Source organism: Metarhizium album (genome assembly GCF_000804445.1).
Source record: "Metarhizium album ARSEF 1941 chromosome Unknown scaffold_19, whole genome shotgun sequence".
Classification (NCBI taxonomy): domain Eukaryota; kingdom Fungi; phylum Ascomycota; class Sordariomycetes; order Hypocreales; family Clavicipitaceae; genus Metarhizium; species Metarhizium album.
Window position 1 is genome coordinate 423,314 of NW_024467593.1, and position 19,741 is coordinate 443,054.

The 19,741-nt window shown below is 55.3% G+C and overlaps 4 protein-coding genes across 4 annotated transcripts; 1 reads left to right on the forward strand and 3 right to left on the reverse strand.

Moving 5' to 3' along the window:
- Positions 1-127: 127 nt before the first annotated feature.
- Positions 128-6,177, reverse strand: MAM_06309 (uncharacterized protein; the record flags this gene model as incomplete). Its single annotated transcript, XM_040825107.1, has 3 exons — positions 128-190; positions 254-5,594; positions 5,714-6,177. 3 exons carry the CDS (start codon positions 6,175-6,177, stop codon positions 128-130), a joined length of 5,868 nt encoding a protein of 1,955 aa, XP_040677013.1.
- Positions 6,178-8,165: 1,988 nt separating this feature from the next.
- Positions 8,166-9,899, reverse strand: MAM_06310 (uncharacterized protein; the record flags this gene model as incomplete). The annotated part of the gene is made up of 1 exon (XM_040825108.1): positions 8,166-9,899. One exon carries the CDS (start codon positions 9,897-9,899, stop codon positions 8,166-8,168), a length of 1,734 nt encoding a protein of 577 aa, XP_040677014.1.
- Positions 9,900-12,370: 2,471 nt separating this feature from the next.
- MAM_06311 (uncharacterized protein) lies at positions 12,371-13,590 on the forward strand (the record flags this gene model as incomplete). Its single annotated transcript, XM_040825109.1, has 2 exons — positions 12,371-12,598; positions 12,661-13,590. 2 exons carry the CDS (start codon positions 12,371-12,373, stop codon positions 13,588-13,590), a joined length of 1,158 nt encoding a protein of 385 aa, XP_040677015.1.
- Positions 13,591-13,859: 269 nt separating this feature from the next.
- Positions 13,860-16,267, reverse strand: MAM_06312 (Protein kinase-like domain protein; the record flags this gene model as incomplete). Its single annotated transcript, XM_040825110.1, has 2 exons — positions 13,860-15,987; positions 16,113-16,267. The coding sequence occupies 2 exons, from the start codon at positions 16,265-16,267 to the stop codon at positions 13,860-13,862; spliced, it is 2,283 nt and encodes a 760-aa protein (XP_040677016.1).
- Positions 16,268-19,741: the final 3,474 nt, after the last annotated feature.

A 19,741-nucleotide genomic window follows, 5' to 3' on the forward strand; every position in this document is an offset into this window, starting at 1 on the left:
ATGCATCGCGGATAGCATTCTGCTTTGTCTTCTGTCTCCCGAATAAAACAACGCATCGTCATTCCGAGGTCCACCGCATCACCATTCCCGCGTCTAGCAGGACCCATCACTCTTCCGTCCTGTCGTCCTAGGCAAAGTAGCTCTTCCAAAGAACACCTTCCAGATCCTCCAACTGTTCTGGCGTGAAGTACTGTTCAACCAACCCGGTTAGCAACTTGACGTCACACCTCAAAAGACACTCTTGGCGGCCTACCTTCTGATCTACGCTCCAGCTGTCCTGTCTTGTCTTCTTGAACTCGCTCAAGATGCCCTTTGTAGCTTTGCCAACCACGCCGGGATCACCCGCAGCTTTGCGCGCCAGCGTGGCCAGCACCTCTGGCATCCACTCTGGTGGTGGTGTGGCATATGGGAATGCCTCGATAAGCGCACCCAGGCCCAAGACAGCCGCGTGCCGACGAGTAACCTGCCTGTGAACATCGACCGGCGTTTCCGTGCCTGGCAAATTGGGTTTTCGTTTGGGCATCGGGTTCTGCTGCAGCTCGTCCTCGAATCGCTTCTGAAGTCGCACAATCATCGGGTCTCGAATGTGACGAGGCGAGCAGCGAATCATTCCCGCCAGAGTCGTGGATGCGCACGACCGCACTTCCAGCTGCGGGTCGCTCAGCATGTCCGACACGGCCGTGAAAAGGGCGTCTCTTTCAGTTGCAGCCGTGAGGAAAATGCGCCTGAAGTAGACCACCTGCATGTTCACCAGTGCCCGAAGGCGCTGGTGCCAGCTCGTTGCCGATCTGCCAATCTTGTTCAGGGCACTGATGAACTCGGCATCCTCACCTTCCCTGAATGGAATGTTGGGCAAGTGTCTGTACACGTGGTATGCGATTTTCATCAGCTCGGGGTCCTCCTTGACATCCATCATGTGCAGCAATTGCTCCATAAAAGGCGTGGCGAAGAATGGTACGAGCATGGTGCACTCGTTGGATGACAGCGTACAATCCAGCCAAGTAAGAACCGTCTTGGATCCCGAGGTATATGACGATTGTGTTTGCTGACCAGGCTGCCTCTCACGGCGCCACTTCTCCAGACGGCCAAAAACATCTTTAATGGCAGACGTTAGTTCCTCTGAAGGCTGGTATGGTCGGATACCAATCGACGAAGCATTTTTGTTGGCTTCGATGAGTTTGGGCACGCTCTCAAAGGACTCGTGGTACCTGATTCGGAAAATGACACAGAGTACTTTACCCATTGCCTCGCGAACGGCCTTGTACGGATGATCGATATGCGCAAGGAAGTCTTCCAAGATGGGCTTTTCTTGGCGGAAATGCCAGGCCCCGTCCGCCAGCACAAATTCCAGCAACTGGACCTTGGATGAGTCCTTGAACGCCGCATTGGATGTAATGTCTAATCGGAATGATTTGAGGCTGTCCAGAATTTCGCGTGATCGTCGGGGGTCTCTTGAGTCCAGAACGAGATGGACGCAGGGGAGCCAGTACTGTAGATTCTCCGGCGTCAATCCGTCGTTTAGAATCTTCAGCAGCATTGGGGCCGCGAACTCCCAAACCTTGTCGCGCAGCTCGACGGGGTCGTCACTGGAGCCAGCCAACAAGGCGCCAAGAATTTCAGCCGTTGCTCGATGCTGATGCTTATCGCTTCCGTCACCAAAAACGTCTTCAGCTAGCTCCTTGATTTCCTGCAGGGTGACCGTTGTGCTGCCGTAGTATGTGAGATCGAAAACATGCATCAGGAGGTAGACATTGCTCATTCGGAATCTGTCGGTGGACTGATCCCGCGGTTCTTGTTTCAGGTACTCGAAACACTGCGACATCCACTCCTTTGTCAGAATGTTGCCGATCTGACGGCGGACATTGCTCTCTAGCTCATCGTAAGCATTGAAAGGTAGCGGGCGGGCACGGAAAGCTGTAAACTTTTTGCCCCAGACGAGCCATCCAGGGTGGTCGGAATCAACCATGTACTCGGCTGCTTCGGGCTTCGTGAAGGCTTCCAGGAAGTCGCGGGTAAACTCGGCATCTCCTTTTTCAACGGGCACATTGATCCTGTTCCTGTCACCAATTTCCTTCTCCATGAGATAGTTGGCGTAGTCATGGCCGTACACAGCTCGCATGTCAATGGCACCCAGCAGAGACGTGAACGCGTTAAGGTAGTAGCCCCTGAGGCCCGGGTGCGGATCAATTGTGCCATTGGCAACCAGCTCGACAAACTCGGCCGGAGCGAGACTGTCAAAGCGGAGGCACAAGTTCAGGGCAAAGATGGCACATCTGGTTGCGATTTTCCAGTGTGACCCCTTTGCTCGATTTGTGAGCTGCAATCCCAAAGCCGCCTTTGCCGTCTCGATCTTTTTCCTTCTCTCCAATATCACCCTGTGGCGGTTATCGACGGCGTCATCGGTGTCCTCAGCCGGTTGGATGGCGTTCAGAGCGGCATCATCCAGGAGTATCAGGCCTTCATTGGCTTTACCAAACTCAATAAGAGAATAAAGCGCAGATGATCCCAGATTTTGTATGGATGGCTTGTCAATCCCTGCCGTCTCGATGTAGAGCGACATTGCGTCAGGTGCAAATCGCCAGTCTCGCACGATTGTCCTAAGAAGTGATGTAAAGAACAGTGTATACATGCCGCCTTTGATACGATCGTGATCATTGGCCTCAATCGCCTTTCGCAATCCCTCAAGGACCACAGGCACAACCAGCGGCTTGCCGCCTATGAGGACTTTGAGCGACGAGTCTTGTGCAGTCTGGGCTGCTCGGCGAACGTCGGCGTATAACGACTGGCACGACTTGGCCAAGTCCAGTAGCAAGCGCCTGTCGAGTTCGCTCTTGTGCCGAGCTGATGCATTGTGCTTCATACGCAGTAGCTGATAGGCCTCGGCCCTCTTTATCAGTAGAGGGCGCGGGTAGACCTTGCGAAGTCCTTTTATCTTAAAGGCGGCGATGTCGGCCTTGTACAGTCTGAGATGTCGCTCGAGTGGGTGTGCGGAACGTTCGATCCCAACATCCGTTATCCATGTCCGGTATGCGTTGCATAGTGCAGTGGAGCAGGTAACATCATCCTCCTGGTGCTCGCTGAGGAATGCATGAGCTTTGGAGAGCAGGTGGCCAAGCTGTTCACGGAGTTCGTGGATGCGCTCATACACTGGGTCATCTGACTTGAGCAGATACCCGGCCTTGTAACGAAATTGAGGCCGCAACTCCTCATCTTCGGCACCCTCAGCCAGGCTTTCATCATCATCGCCCATCTCGACATCACCATCTCCACCGTTGCCATTGCTCAACTTTTCACTGCCGCTGCCCGAGGCACGCTTGGGATCAAACATGGTGGACATGCCAGAAGTGACTAGGCGAATCTGCTGCATCAATCTAGAAACTTCATCAGACCACTCTTTGTTTTTCCCTGTCCTGCTGACGGGCGGACTGTCGCTGAAGAGAAGCTCCAACTGCTCCGTCGCGGATTTCGTTTGTGAGGCAAAGAGCTCCACGGCGAATTCGACCTCTGACGGTGATGGTTGATGCCATCGAATGGTGAGATCAGCGGGTGACGTCGTCTTGCCCCAGTCTTCAATGTCCAGTCCCCTCTTGATAACGTCAGGCTCGTACAGAGCATGGTCAATGGGATAGGTATTGGTGAGATTCAACAGCAGGTGGTGAATGTAGTTGGAGACCAAGATGGTAGGCAAGCCGCGACACTTTGCCTGCATGTAAACGGCAATCCCAAGCAATTCATCCTTGTACTTCAGTACTTCCCGCCCGACGTGCACTACTGTCATGGCAAGCATACTGATGTGCCATACCAAGGCTCTATCACGTGGGAGGTAGTCGGTACCAGTAGTACGATCAGACGCGGCGTGGTTCTGGTCAATCTCATTGCGAATGTTGATGACAAACATGGGAACAAAGACCTTGAGCGTCTTCTCGGGGTTGACTTTGCAAAGCGCATTCAATATCCACGCCATGGCATCACGAGCCTGGTGAACCACGTGGCTAGAAACAAACGTCGCAATCTTTTCGAGCGCCGTGTCAAACAAGTTTGGTGAGAGCGATGCGAAAAGCGGTGACAGAGCTGCAGGCAATGCATTGACAACATTATCCTCTGGGGTTCCTCCTCGAACCTGATTGGCATCCGGAAGATTCTCGAGAAGTGTAAATACCTTGCCCAAGAGAGTCAAGACGAATTCCCCGAAACCTGCAGTTGAGGATCGCAGGATGTTGCCTTCATCCTCGTCGCTTAATTCCCTTTCATAGTCGATCTGCACGTTTTGGCCATCCCGCTCCATCCTGTCCATCTCTGCCTGGACCCACTGCATTGCCAGTGTTGTATCGTGAATGTGGGTTCCTTCCTTTGTCAATTCCACAAACGGGATGCTATATGCTACACTTTGTATGAAGTTGAGGGTATACTGCGTCTTGTTGAGATCGTTCGCATCGATACCAGGCAGGGCCAAGGCAAGCAGAGCAGTAATATGACATCTATAGCCTTTGAGCTTGGACATGACATTTGCAATCATTTGCAAACTGTTCAGGCTGGACGTAGTTCTGTGGACCTCCACTAGCCCCTGGAGACTGGGATAAAAACGCTGCAGAGCACCGGGGAGAACCAGGTCTGGTTCAAGGTAGGCGAGGCCCTGGAGTGCATTGTAATAGCAGTTTGATACCCTAGTGCTTTTCGAGAAGAGTCCTATGAATGTCACCTCCTTTAGCGAGGCAACGAAGCGCTTCTTTAAAGCAGGACTTATCTTTCGCTCCTTGGGAATTTCCAGCTCGCTGCTCTGTTCACGGTTCCACCGTGACACAAATGCATCAGTAAGATACAGAGTAAGTTGCCCCAGCATGTTGGTCCATGAGCCTTGGTTTGAAGGATGGAAAAACGTGTCTATGGACTCCATCAAGCCTTCCAAGCTTGCCATGATAGAGTCATCCCGTTCCATGCAGCTTGGCGACAAGGAGCTCACAATCAGTCGGGCCATCATGTACGGTACGGGATGCTTCTTCGAATCCTTTTCCAGGTACGCCCCTGCTCCTGACAAATAGTCGAGCGCTGTGTACGGGGAGTTGGCCTGCCCGACAGGAATTTGCGTAAGGCGCAAAATGGAGGTGAAGATGAGGTCAGACTGGGCTTTGGTGAAGATGCCATGCGCGCCGAATGGAACATGGCCGCAATGAACATGGTCGCGCGCAAGTCGAGAAAATAGATCGATCAGGCAAACATCGGCGACTTTCGATCTACTCATGATCGACCAAAGGTGAAAAATAGTCGGAAGAAACTCCTGTGGTTGGGCAGCAACGTCCTTCTCCGGCGCAGGGTGGCTGGGAAGAAAGGTGTTTAACAATCCAAAGACGATGAATGCATTGGGCATGTCGTTGATGCTGAAAAACGGCAGAAATTCTTCAAGCATTGTCGGTCGGTCCCTGGGGTCGAAATAGGTATGGGCGTGAGTACACAACTTCAGCAGTTGCTTGACCGGCCGTCGTCGCCCACTTTGAAGGGAGGGACCTTCGGAGGGTAAGACGATGCCCTTGACCTCGTGCCATATTGGTCTCCAATCGAACGTGAGATCTTCGCCTGGTTTGAGATAATGATTCTTCCTGTTGCGATGTGAAGGAAGAAGATTGGTGTCAGCATCAAGCCCACGTCAAACACGTAACCGGGCTTGGAAACTACCCAGCTGCACCATGAACCAGCCGTCAAGGGAATTGGCACCTACCTGATCAATGTCAGAACCATGCGCAGAAAGCGATCTGCGGTATTTGGGTCTAAACCCGGCGCCAGCGCCAGAGAGTAATAGAGCTTCGCAAGCCTAGCTCGAAGCTCCCTCGTCATCTCGAACTTCAGGGCGAGCCAAGCTTGCAGCTCTCGGGTCCAATGCAGCGCACCAGGGGAGAAGTCCTCCGCCTTGATGGCAATGTACAGCTGCTTCAGAATGCCCTGCAGTGCCGCATCGCGTTGTTCCTCCTCCTCGACGTCGAACGGAAGTTGTTGAAAATAGGCAAACGTCCGGGGTCGGTAACGCTTTTTGTCGTCCTCGTCCGACTTGGGGTAAGGGATGCCGGGCGACGTGGCCCGGGAGATGGGTTCATATGGATGAAAGTTGCTCAGCAAATGAGCGGCGGATGAGGCCGACAAGGCTGCCACTGAGCCCTCATGGTGCAGCCCGATGTTCTCATCCATCATGTATTCCGCTCGCGGTTCTTGTGGGCGAGTCGCGCAAAACCCGTCGGGGCGAAGCCGCAGCGGCGGCAAGGATGGAAGAGAGTACGAAATTGACCTAGGAACACTGCCAAGACTAGATGCTGCGGGAGAGATAAAACAGTGCTGAGAGGAAAGGATGATAAAAGGATGCTCCTCGTCCGCCACAGCTCACGCAACGGCGATGATGGTTGCGATGGGGTAACCAGATCGCAGCTTGGTTATCAGGCGTCGACGTCCACGATTACGGTGAGCAACCTAGTAGTTCTGACAGGGTTGGGGCAGGAGCAACCTGGACGGGTTGCTTCAAAGTTCAAAGGCTAAGTGGGCGGCAAGAGCGATGCCAGCCCGTGGTTGGTGCTGGCTCCGGGGCAGTAGAGCGGAGACGCAAGCGTGCTTGCCGAGTACTCCGTATGTCCATGTACAGTCTGACCGTATGGATGGATGTTCTCAGAGTGTTCAATGTTTTGGGTTTTGGATTGACGGGACCTAAGCAGCGCATACATGTACACAATGTAGAAGAAGATGATGTGTCTTGGGACCCCATCTAGGACGGGCAGCTCGACACGTTGACCCCGAAAGAGTGGTCAGCCAGGTTGATCACCAGGCCAGGTGGGTACATGTCTACTATGCACCGAGACTGGCCTGTGCGTTTGAGGAAGGAGCAACCAGCAAACACAGTGGAAACAAAGCAAACACGACCAAATACTCAAGTACCTGAGCACCTGGGTAGCTGCCAGAAGCCCAAAGGGGGCATAAACGAATGGCTTTTCTGTCACAAGTAATAAATATCTCAAAGCCCATCAATTCCTTTCGTACGTCGTTGACGCGCAACCATCCTCGGCATGTGTAGCCTGTGCTCGGCCAAGCGTTCGCGGAGGGCACTGGCTGAAAAAAGAGAACCAACGAGGTGGGCGTCAAGGCAGCGCACAGGGACGGGACAGTTGCCTCATGATGAGCATCGATGTCTCGTCTTTTTAGTTTCTCCGCATAGTGTTTTGCTTTCCCGACTCGGCGGTTAAGCGGCCATTGCACGGCATCGGGGCGGAGGCGACTGTCCGAAATTTGATGTCGACCATCATGTGGTGATGAAGGCGACGGAAGCCTGGACAACTACGGAGTACGCCCCAGATCAGTTGGCTCAACGCGTGTCGAGTGAATGCCTTGGGCAATAGGTGAATCGGTCTCAGCCCAGGTTCCAGCAGGGAGAACGGAGTACGAACTTTAGGCCCGGCTTGCGCTGTCCAGTGTCCAATCCTGACGGGGCGGCAGAGGTCTACATCAGCTCGTGGCAGCCTGCAGGCCAAACGGAAACGTTGCCAGTTGATGAATGACTGCTCATCTCCAAACCCATCCATGCACATGCAACCAGAAGCCAGCTGAATACAAAAATACTACCTGGGCAATTGCCCATTGCAAGAAATACCGAATCCCGTACGAGCGATGCCGATGTTAATAAGTCGCATCCCTCATGTCTGGACTCTGGAGTAGGGGGTGGAGCAGTTTCTCAAACTCTCCAGACATCTGGAGGCAGCCACACGCATACGACGCTTTGGGGGGGGGGGGGTGATGTTCGTTGGACCACCTACCTGCCCGGCCAACAAGAAGAAAGCACAACCACATGCACTTCAAAGTCCGCCAACACTAAACTCTAGTGCCCAAGACATGCCTAGGCAAGTAGCCAAGGAAAGAACAGTTCATCCGTCTCCCCCCCGCGGGGCACAAGTGCTCGTACTCGAAGGCACTTACCTGGGTCCTTGGGTCCCTGGGTAAGCAAATACACAGACAGCAGTCGAGGATGAGTTATATTGGGGTCACATCTCCATGGGGTTTAAAAACAGCTCAATTCCAGTGCTGTATCTGTTTCAGAATAAGCCGCTAAAGTAGCTGGGTATACAATAATGCTAAAATGCCATTTACAGGGAGCTTGAACAGTCATTATCAGCTCCGTTCTTCTTGTCGACGGATCCTCACTTCCCAGTACGTTGTCCTCGTCTCACCGAGGCTCGCTTCCTGTGGAACAACTTGTGTGTCCACTGCCGAACTCGGCTCAGGCAACCCATCTTTTCTTCCTGCTGTGTGCTTAGTTTCTCTGTGTCGCCGACCCCTCTTGACGGCGCTTGACTGTATACTTTTACCAGGTCCCCCATCCGGTCACTCCTTCGTTTCATAAAGGCTCTTCCGGTGGACATGGCTCTCGCTGGCATCCTTTGGACATACGGGCGTCTTGACAGCCGTGGGCCATGGGCGCTGTCCGATGGCCGCGACAGGTTTGTTGGGCTCGTCGCACGAGAGTTGTCTCCGTCGTAGGATGGGAAAGTTCGTCGTCGTGATGTAGAACACATGTTTGCGCTTGCAGACCGGCCGTGGGATGGTATGGATTTCGCAAATTTTGGGTTCGCCGAGGCAGGCCAACCTTGCTGATGAAGTCGAATCCAACTCGCAGTAGCAACCATCAACACCTTCTGCTCGGGGAGCACTTCCAGTGTTGCTCTCGATTCTGGACTGAACCCTGAAGGGGACGGGCTCCGGTCCAGGCCATCCATTTCAGGCCCGAATGGACGGGTTGGCGGAGACCCACCACTGGAAGCCGACAAGGTCGTATAATGATCATACACCTCGGCGGTCTCCGACGTCAGGCTGCCCATTACGGGGTGCCTCCTCGACGAAGGGTCTATAATGCTGAATGTCCATCTCAAGTCAGGCGAGGAATCATGAACGCTAGGTCGGGCTGAAGAAGAAGGGTCAAATGGGGCAATGCCATTATTGCGGGTAGAAACATTGGATCGTCGGACCCAGCGAGCAGTAGTTTTCTGGCCATCGTCATCTGTTCTGGTGAATTCATAGGAACCATTAGCCATAGGCGAAGCATACCACGGGACGCCGTCTTCAAGCACAATCTCCGCTGAGCTCTCGCAATCTTCTGGTAGGGCACTAATGACAGCGCAGATGTCTCTGCCGTGTAGACTCCGCCTGTCTTCATCCGAGTTCAACGACGCCTTCCCTGATGTTGAACCATAATCTTCGCTACGAACCAGCAGAACATCGTTCTGGCTCAGCTCGGCATTTGCGTGGAACATGCGGGGAAATCTTTTTGAGAGTTTAGGAATTATCAAAGCTCCCGCCACCGGCTGAGATGGAATCAAGTCAAAGGCGGGGATGGCTCGTTTGTCGCCAATTTCTTGGAGTTGTAACAGCAACCGAGGTCGGATTTGAACAAGTCGTCTCTGTTTGGTACGAAGCTGCGGCGCTGGTTGGGCGAGAGCATACCTGGTCGATTTGCGATGCAGACGTCTGCGCTTCTTACGGCGCATGGGCGCGTCGGCGCAGCCATCTAGGAGCTCTGGCCCAGCTATGGAATCTTCACCCTCACTCGCAGACGATGTATGTATCTGATCCTTTCGGGGCTCGCGAAATCGTACAGCAAGGTCTTTGCTAGGGTAGCTATTGGAAACTGCGCGCTGCCGCAATACTAATGATTGGGGTTCGTGGACCTCGTCGGTCGATGCTCTGCGCGAGGCATGTAGGTCTTGTGCGTACAATGAGGCACAATAGCCAGACTCGCTCGACTCCGAAGGAGAGGGTAGCTGCCGCAGGGCAGACTTCAGTATCGGAAGACTTCGAGGAGGCTGTAATGGCGCAGACGTCGATCTCTTAATCGAATATTCGTGACCATGTAGACTTGCTCCGGAGTGAAGAAACATGGTGTTGCAGTGGGTTGTGCTCCCCGGCGGCAGCCAAGGAGAGCGGCTGGTGTCATGGGAATTCGGGATATTTCGGTGGTGAGTATCTAAGATGCCTAGGTATTTCGTCGCGTGGGGTGAAAGAAAGGGCGATTCTCGGTGCGTGTGAGGAAATCAGTCGAGATGTTTGATTTCGTACCGAGGGAGCGTCGTGATGCAGTAACGACCTACTGCAGACGAAAGAGGAGGAGGGGGAAGGAAATACCCCGGGCTGGGATTGAGTTGCAGGAAGAACGAAAGACTGGTCAAGGGGCGAATCGGGCTGTATGAAGACAATCTCGGATCCAGGGCAAAAGGAGGCGTTTCGGTGCGCCGCTGAAGGGGCGAGCCGAGCTACCTGTAACCTGGGCTGCCGGGGCGGGAGAAGCAAGTATTCGGAGGCCAGGCCAATAAGGCTCGCACACCCAACGGAGGAAACGGGAAAGCGATGTCCGCGACTGTGTGGCAGGCAGCGTCAGACCGGCGGCGAGCTGACGGGCGTCGAGGGTCGTACGGACTACACGCAACCACCAGGTGAGGCCGTCACACTCCAGCAAAGGGGGGGGGATGCAGCACGGACGAGTGCCGTGTCGTGCCAAGTCTGCTTCTCTCTGGGTTGAAGCTCTTTGCCAGCGTTGTCGTCGCCGTCGTCGTCGTCCTTGTCGTCGCGCGGTAGCGTGCGGTAGCGTGCGGCTGAGGCACGGATGAGCCGGGCGGCAGACAATGGGTGGATTGGCGCTCCCGTCTACGACGGATTTCTGGGATCCGATGATGCTCTACGATGCCCCGCTTCCCGAGTCTGCCGGCGCACGCGACACGCGGACGCGCACTTGACCACGAGGAACAGACCCGGTCGGTTAGCTGGGAAATCGATGTCAGCTTACGGAGCAGGACGCAGCGCGCAGGACGGTGGTGCGGCGATAGCAGACGACAACTCCCTGCTCCGAGTCTGTACGCACATACGGACTACTCCGTCCTCTCCTGTACGTACAATGGCATGGCGCAAAACCAGGATACGACTTGTGCGGCGCACGGCCTTGGGCGCGGAGCCAGATTCAAGACATCGCGGAAGGCGCTGTTCGTGCTCTTGCCGTCAACATTGGGTGCAGTGTGGACCCTGCCTTGCCTTGCCTTGCCTTGCCCTGCCCGACTGGTCCGCTTCCGGCCCTGCCGCGCTTCTGAAAGTTTAATCAGCAAGCCTCCACCGCATCCCGGCGGATGTCCACGAAAGTCCAAACTTCAAAGCAAGCTTGCAATGGGAACGTGGACACGCAACTCGTCTCTCTCCCATGAATCGGCCCCACCGGTGAGGGGCCAAGGCATTTCACTCATTATCAACCCGGTACTCCGGAGTCCGGACATTGCAGGAGTTGGTAACTACAACTCAAGTGCCACCCGAGCCTCCACGTCAGGACCAGGTAGCTGTCTCTGCTTCTACACTCGATCGACAAGTCGTGTACTGACAATCGCTTGCCCCCCCAGGCCCCAGGTTGCGTCGCCGTCTTTTGACGCTGCGGTCGTGAACCAACATGCGAGAACTCTTCACGAAATATGACATCCTTCTCAGACCTCTCATGGAAATTCTGGCGGTGCCCTGCCGACGGTGGAGCTGCATCAGTTGGTATGAATCGCGTCAGCAAGCCACGATTGATAATCTGCGAGTCGTGCGGGAGGAACCGCTTCAGATGTCGACATGCAGGGACGGCCGGATGCTGATTGCTCGCGGAATTCTTGGAATTCATGTGCACTTGGCTGGCAGATTTCCGCTAAAAAATGTTGGGGCTTTTGCCGTGCCGCCAGCCGACAAGGCCTGACTGACTGACTGCTGAATTGCTAGCCCAGCTCTCCAAGCTGCCCTGATCAACTTTTGTGCAACACCTTGGGATGGATGCAGATGCACTCAATGACGGACCGCCCTGGAGGTTTCCCCCGGTAGTGCTGCCTATGGTCGTATTCGGTCCAACCAACTACATATTATACAAAGCCGTCCTCTCTTCTTGGACGTGAAGCTGCAAGTTACAAAGCACGATATGCCCCATATCCGTTGTCTATAGTGTTCCGAACGCGCTCCGCTCCTCGCCGGGTCAAAATGGCTCCCGGCTGAATACACAGTAATCCAAATCTCTTCTGGCATCTTCATCAAGCAAATTTGCGACATTGTCCAAGGGAAATCCCATCATGATGCTCGCCCCACTTTTCGATGCTCGTGACCCACATGAGCAATTTCAACCACTTCTTCCCCCGCGTCCCCAGTCCCCAATACAAGTCCAAGATCACCAACAGCTGAGATTTCCTCCACAACATGTCACGCCTTTTGATGCCACCTAATAACCGCTTCAACCCGCATAACCCAGATCCCGCATCTACAATTGCCCAGCCACAACAATCCACCATGCACACACACTGCAGTCCGCCATAGTCCACCCTCATCAGCACCCTCCGCTCTCGTCGCCATGCATCGCCGGCCCTTCATCCCAGCGAGCAACTCGCGGCATCGCATCGCCGCGCTGTCCCTCTACCGTGCTCTCCTACGGTCCGCAGGCAAGATAGACGTGCCGACGGACGCGCAGAACCCCACCCCAGGGGCCGCCATGGCCCGCGCCGTCAGGAAGGCGTTCGTCAAGAACCGGGCGTACACGAGCTCCAGACTGGTGTATGCTTCCATGGTGGCAGGATACAAGGTAACCTGCCACTTGCGACCCCAACAGAGATACAGCCTGCTTACCAAGACGAACGGCCGCAGTTCCTAACGCTCTTCTCCAAGGCGCAAAGGCCAGGGAGCCCAGAACACGCCGAGCTCACGGCCCATCTGCGCGCTCGTGGCCGGATCCATCCCCCTGCCTCGCGGGCCGAGCCGAGTCGGCCTGCCCTGCGGCCCCGCGAACCGTTCCTCAAGAGGGTGGCCGTGCTTGATGACGGGCACCCGGTCTATGAGCCGACGTACGTCCCGCACAGTTTCAAGTACCGCATCCCGTACGTCTCGACTACAGCAGAGGGCCAGCCCTTCCTGCGCCTGAAAAAGCCCCAGCCAAAAGGACTCTCTAGGATGGTTGGTCGAAAGGGGCGGATATTCACCGACAAGGTACGCAAGCTGGTCGGGGTGGACGAGAAACTGGGCTGGGATGCGGCGCAGGAAGACTCGTGGGACCGACTGATGGCGCAGCAGATGAGAGACGAGGGGGTCCCAGGGGAAGAAACTGAGCGGCTTGCTGCAAACGACGGTGGGCAGCAGGCCTACGAGGACTCCTTTGCGTGGAGCGTCCAGCTGACGAGGCTGTGGTGGGAGTGGCAGGTTGAGCTGATGTGGAGGGATTGGAACGCGCGTGGCGAGGCGCTGAACCAGTTGGTTGAGGAGCAGAGGGCGCAGATGAGAGGACGGGACGGTGATGCGGACTCCAGGTCCGTTCAGGAACGCCGTCTGGAGGATGGAAACGTGCCCGAGGCCTCGCGGCCCCTGCAGAAGCCAAACGTCGGCGTTTTCCCAGGTCCCCCCTACGCCCTGACGGCGTCGTCGATTTCCTCCGTCCTCTCCAAGCAAATGGCTCGTCAACAGGCGGATAGCCCAGAGAGCCATGTCGACCCGTTTACGGGACCTGCGTGGAATGCGCTGGTGCATGCCCAGCACCGGCGGCTGTTGAAATGGGCCGGTCAGGGGGCTACGGGCAAGGGATAGATGGCCTCCTGCGCGAGTATATCAGTTACGACATTACTCCTTGGCGTTTGGACACGGGATACACTGGCATGGAAGCGTCTATGATTTGCACAGGAGACCGGGTGTAAGGATGCAGTCACTCGGTAGCTGGCTGTGTAAAATTGGACATGATCAAACGTGTGCTGAAAAACAGTATGAGCGTCAACTTTTTGGTATCATGGTGTGTCTCGTTCCAACAAATATCTCGACCTCTTTCCGCTTCCCTCCAAGTTTTGTATCCGCATAGCCGTTCACGCCTGTACGGCCTGCCGCTTCTTCTCCAACTTGGCCACGTCGGCCCAACTCTTCATCGGCTGCAATGAGGGAGGGGCAGGCCTGGAAGTAGCATTCGCGTCGCTGCCATCTGTATGAACATCCGATCTGAGCGTCCGGGGGGACGACATGGCTGATGGGGCCATGGAGGCCATGGACAACACTGGGCTGTTTGGTGCAGAGGTTCTTGGGACCGTGTCGCCAGCCAGGGGTGGCTGATCAGTGGTTGAGCCAAGGCTGTCCAGTCGGCCCCATTGAGGCTGTGTCTTCTCCCCGGATGTAGATTTATGTTGTAGCAAGGGCGGCGTAGGCAGTGTCTCGAGGCTCTTTCGAGAAAATACAGACGAAGCCATACTACTATCCGTCATGCTCTGGTCGCGGCTGTATCCCGGCGTGTTGCTCCTGGTCGGTGTGACCGGCAACGGGAGTTTGGAAGACCCCGATCCCCGCGAGCGAAGAGCGTAGCCTGCCAGGTTACCGCTGATACTAGGCGAGCGCTGGCTGGTCGAGGACATGGAATTCGACGATCGAGGTAGGACGGGACTGCTTTCAAGAGCTCGCATCTTTTGTGTGGGGCCTTGTCGCTGAACACCCGACATGGACTGGGAGTGCTGCGAGACTTGCCGTGGAGTGGGTTTGGCGATTGTGGTTGTTTTCGGCGAGGTCAACATGGATCCGTTCAACCATTGTCCGACGCCTTGTATCGTCGCAGGTCCGGCTGGCTGCCTGCGTCCGCCACCCGATAAAGCTGAGCGTGGAGCATCATGTCCATGAGATCCTCGCGAACTGTGGGATATCCTGCGCCGGTCGGTCTGCTCGGATTCTAGCCTCTGGCATTTGTCCTCTGCGTTCCTGAGCAGTGCTTGCAGTCTTGAAATATCCTGCTCGTGCTTCTGTCGTTGTTTTTCCAGCCTTGTTTCATATGTCTGATCCTTACCCTCCAGTTCCATAATCCTCTTGCGCTGTACTTCATTTTCCTTTTGTAGGGCCATGAGGCTCGCAAACTTCCTGTCCCATTTGTCCTCGATCCAGGAAGTGGGCCTCTTACAGCAGCCGGCGTGGTAAATTTGGTTGATTCCACCGAGCATCGACAACTTCTCATCGACCTTGGCAGCTGTCAATCTGTGTCTGGGGTTGGTAGCCACCATACGGGATATAAGCTGCGTCAGTGGTCGTGGCCGCACCGTCTCTTGCCCTTCATAGGTGAACATGAACGGCGGCGTCACCAGTGCATGGCCCGAAAGTCGATCCAGGTGCCTCTTGACTTTATCCTCCCTGATCCGCAAAAGTTCTTGGCGCGACAATCTCCCCGAGTAGCTTAGGGCGTCGTCAAAATCTGACAATCTGGCATTGTACAAAACGGTGGCAATGTTGAGGTACACCAGGCCAAGTGAGTACATATCTGACAGCTGCATGCTGGAGCCATGCTCCTCATACAGCTCCGGCGCTCGCCATCGTTCAGTGCCGGGCATGCCATCTGTTGTGGTTTGCTCCTGGCCAGTGACGTCTCGAGAGATGCCAAAGTCTGCCAAGTAAACTCGACCCGGACGCAGCAGAATATTGGACGGCTTGATATCAAGGTGCCGGACGTTGTTCGCATGGCAGTGCGCCATGGCGCGGGCCACACAGCCAATAATTGTGCGCAAGAAGTCAAACGGGCATGAGTCGGACGTCGAGGCGGCATGTTGATCTTTTGCCATTGGGTCAACTGCACCCAGGTCCTTGAGATCCAAGGCCGTCAAGCGTTCAACAATGTCTTCGCGGTCTCCCTCACTCAGGCGCAGGGCCTCGATATCGTCCAACAACCTGCCCAAGTTGCAAACAGCGGCTGGCCATATTAGAAGGCACAATTCGTGGGACCTCGGAGCATACGTCGCAACCAGCCTGACCACATGGCGGTGATCCAACTTGCGCATCATCAATCCTTCATTACGCAAGTCGTCAATGGAAAATCCTCGACGCCTTGGTATGCGCTTCCTTGCTAAGCAAACTGAGCCGTGCATGACTTTGTCGACCCTGCCGAACGCGCCTTGGTCAAGGTCGTGAAGCTTGACCAGTTTGTTGTCGAACTTTTTGGCTTCGGGGCCGTCAAAAAGTGGCTTGTTGCTACATGGCGGCGCGTGGAACACGTCAGCTTGAGGAAATGTGCGCGGCAGGGAGAGGTGGGCGTCGGTGTTCAATTCTGGCTGAAGTCTTGTTTCAGCAAATAAATGATGGCGGGACCTTCTTACATGCTGGGCCATTGCGTATCATTGTCCCACGCAGCAATAGCTTCAAGGTCGACCATTTCTTGTTGCATCACCCACTCGCGGCCGGAGCCAAGCTGATGGCCGTGGCCGAGAATCCGATGGCCAACTGTTGTCCAGCCATTTTCGCGATCCCCCATAACTCTGCTGACTGACAGCACGGACAATCAATTCGATATTTGTCCCTTGCAGCCCGCTATCGTGTCGAGAAATGCGGGGAGCTGTTAGGCGGCCTTGTGCAAGGCCAAAACTATCAATCGCCGGGTTCAAGACGGTCAATGGTAGTTGCTGTCGGAGTTGTGGAGGTTGGCTGGCTCGGCTGGGGGGCGAGGAGCAGCGTCGAGGGAGCGACGAGGAAGCCTGCCTACCCTACAGCACACTTGCCCGGCCCCGGTGAGGCTGAGCGGCTGCATGTAATATTCACCTGGTTTTATGAGGAGTTATCTCACACGTCAGCTCAGCATCAAGCCGGCGCGGGCGGATTTGTGGCTGAGCAGACAACTACAACTTCATGACAACGGTTGGCGTGGACAAGCGCAACTCGAGGGCCGGTGCCTTGATCATTGATGAGGCCGACCGCTTGGTCACCAGCATCTGCCCGGTCACATGGGTTATGAGGGGGTTAGGCCAGGCCCCTGACGGCCTGACGGCCCGGCTTTCAGTTCAGCAAGATCGATCTCCCTATTGTCGATTGCTAGTAGTTACTACCACGACTCCAGTTAGGATGCGACATGATGCAAATGTCCCGGCGTTCGCTGACAGCGCGAGGCGCGAATCCATCTCGCCGGAATTTTGGAGGATTGGCCGACACCTTCTGGGGTCTGTTTTCCATTGGCCAAGATCCATCCGAGGATGGACAGAACAACTGGCGGCACCGCTGAGAACTCGTCGACCCGATTCTCTGGGACGGCGGTGAGTTGTTCTACGTAATCGCTTTGCACGGAGAGTAGTCCTGTGATCTGGTACATGCCCTGCACTCGGTAAGGGCAGCCTCTGGTACCTGGTGCCCGTGAAGCCACAGGGTTATCTGAAGTCGCTTCTCTGGCAAATGCCGGGCGGGACCATCTCTGGCATAAAACTCACAGAGGCTTCCCAGACTCTGGACGGCCCTCGGCCACTCGGCAACCCCAACAGGACTTTGTGGGGATTGATTGACCTTGCCAATACGGAGAAAATGAACGCCTCTTTTCGAGCTTTCCATCATCCACCAATGAGAAGACGGCTGTGACAAGTCGGGACTCTCCAAGGCCCGAAGAAAGTCGGCACTCGCCTGACCGGCTGAGGGACTGGCCGCTGGCGTCCGCGATAGCAACGGCGTGCTCTCTTGAATCCAAGTTGAGGGAGAATGCCGTGGTTTCTGCGCGTTTTGGCGTGATTTCTTTGTTGATTGCTACAGCCATGGCTGGGGAAAGAAGGGAGCGAGGGGTAAGAATTCGGCATGGGAATTCCAAAACACCATGGCAAGCGCCATACGGGAAGCCCCAGAACTTAGAAGCCGGGCTAGTGCCGAGTTCGAGCTATTTGTCATTCGTGACGACCAACACTGGAATTTTACAGCTTCTAGTGCGCAAGTTTTGGTTCGAAGCTTGGCTCCAAGTGACGGAGTCTGCCATCGCATGCCTGTTGCCCTTGGGTTAGATTTGAAACGGTTGGCCACATATCCGGGGGTCGCTTCGCACTTACAACTAAGATGTTCCCTGATGCGGGCTACCTATCGAGTTCTCAGTGTACGCTTGGGCCTTGGCAAACGGATACCGGATACCCGTGCCGTGGGTGTTGCTTTCACTTATGCAGCTAGCATACAAGCACCCCTGCATTTGCCCGTTTCTGCCAAGGTGTCTTGGAGTTGGAACGAGCTGTGAGACCTGGGACAATCAACCCTATTGTTTGTGATGCATGTCTGCCTGGGCCGACCGTTTGGGCAGGCAAGGCTGCACGAGCGATGCCTTGCAACAATTAAACCGACAGTTCGGAGCACGTAGAACGGAATACTCGTGCTCCCACTCCGTACCAATTTTCAACAAGAATGTCTCCTTGTAGAGAGATGCATTGCTAGCATCCTGCATGCCGGGCCGGGGTCTTGTCTTGTTGCCTCGCTGAAACGCCACGTTGACTTGCCCTTTGCGTCTTCAACATGGATCTAGCTGGGGCCTAGCCGACGACAGGCATCACGCTGATGTCGCATGACGAGCTGCGCCGACGAACACAGGCCTGTGTGGTGTTCGCCCCTGCCTTAGCCTAGCGCATCGCCGGGGCCAAGATCCGTGCCGCTCAGTCATGTTATTGACAGCGGGATGAGATGAAGGACAAGAGTAGTGACTCGAGGAGAGGACTCGGAGGAGGGCTCCGTGATCGATCGATATTTCGCTCTCGCAATCCAGTTCTAGCTGCCGGGACCAACGGACTGCTAGTCCGTGGGTACAATACCTGTCCGCCGTATGGCTGGTGCCGCCATTTGCTACTTGTCGACGCCATTCAATGTTTGCAAAAGCTTGAAGCCGCCAACCCCGAAAGGTCCCCCACCTGGTTATTGTTGGTGACCAAGGGGGCGTCGCGGTCGGGGACAGCGGACAGCGGACAGCGGACGGTGAGTTCATCTGACAGACGACAGTTAGACAACCATTGGGCATTGGGCATGGATCACGGAGTCACGGACCATGGACGGCTCATACCTGGCGCACACTGCCCACGACTCTTTCTCCCCTGCTGACCCTGCAACCAACGCAACGCAACTGGTCGAGCATGCCGTGCTTGGTGGAAAGAATCAAGATGAAGACGGACATTGGACCGAAGTGCTGATCGACCCAGTCGGTTAGTTCAGTTGATCAGTTAGTTAACTGGTGGGCCGCCGCTCGAGTGAGTGCCACTGAGAGGTGAGTGGTGAGTCGTGACCTCAAGTGCTGTCAAGTGCACCGTCTGTCGTCGATCCCGGCGCGGGCTGGCGCTGGCGTGGCCCGCTGGAGTTGACACTTGCAACTTGCTGTTACTGGCTGGTCGGGCGCTCTAGACTTGGAGTCTACTCTCCAATTCAACTCGGCCGAAGGGCAGGGCAGGCGCACCTGCAGCTGTTGCCGACTTTCCACCAAGACGCCCGCGTCCCGCTCGTACCTGGACATCACCACACCACTTACATCTCTACATCTCTACATCTCTACCCCGATCAACCTCGTCTCATCCAACAGACCCGACTCTTCCATTCCCCTTAAATCCTATTTACTGCTTGGCACGCCGTGCCTGGCCTTGTTTCCTTTAATCAAGCCTCCTGCTCCGCCGCTCCCCACCCCAACCGCTGACCGTTGTACATGGCCGTTATACACTCGGCCTTCCTTCTCGACCATTCAAGCCGGCCGCCGTCAAACGTCTGATTCATCATCCAGCGAACGCACGGTGGTGCAAACGGGCACCTTTCCCTCAAATCCACGCTACAGCTTCGTAGCGACCGGTTTTGTAATCACCAGCCTCCCAATCTCTTACAACTTCGCCAATACCTCCACGACGGGTGTCCGTTCAAAGGACAATCAACTTCTTGCCTTTGAACTTTGCCTAGTCTTTTCTCCTAGCGGCTGCGGTCCGAGAACTGGAGCCGTATGGCAACTGCTGCGTCAACTGTCACA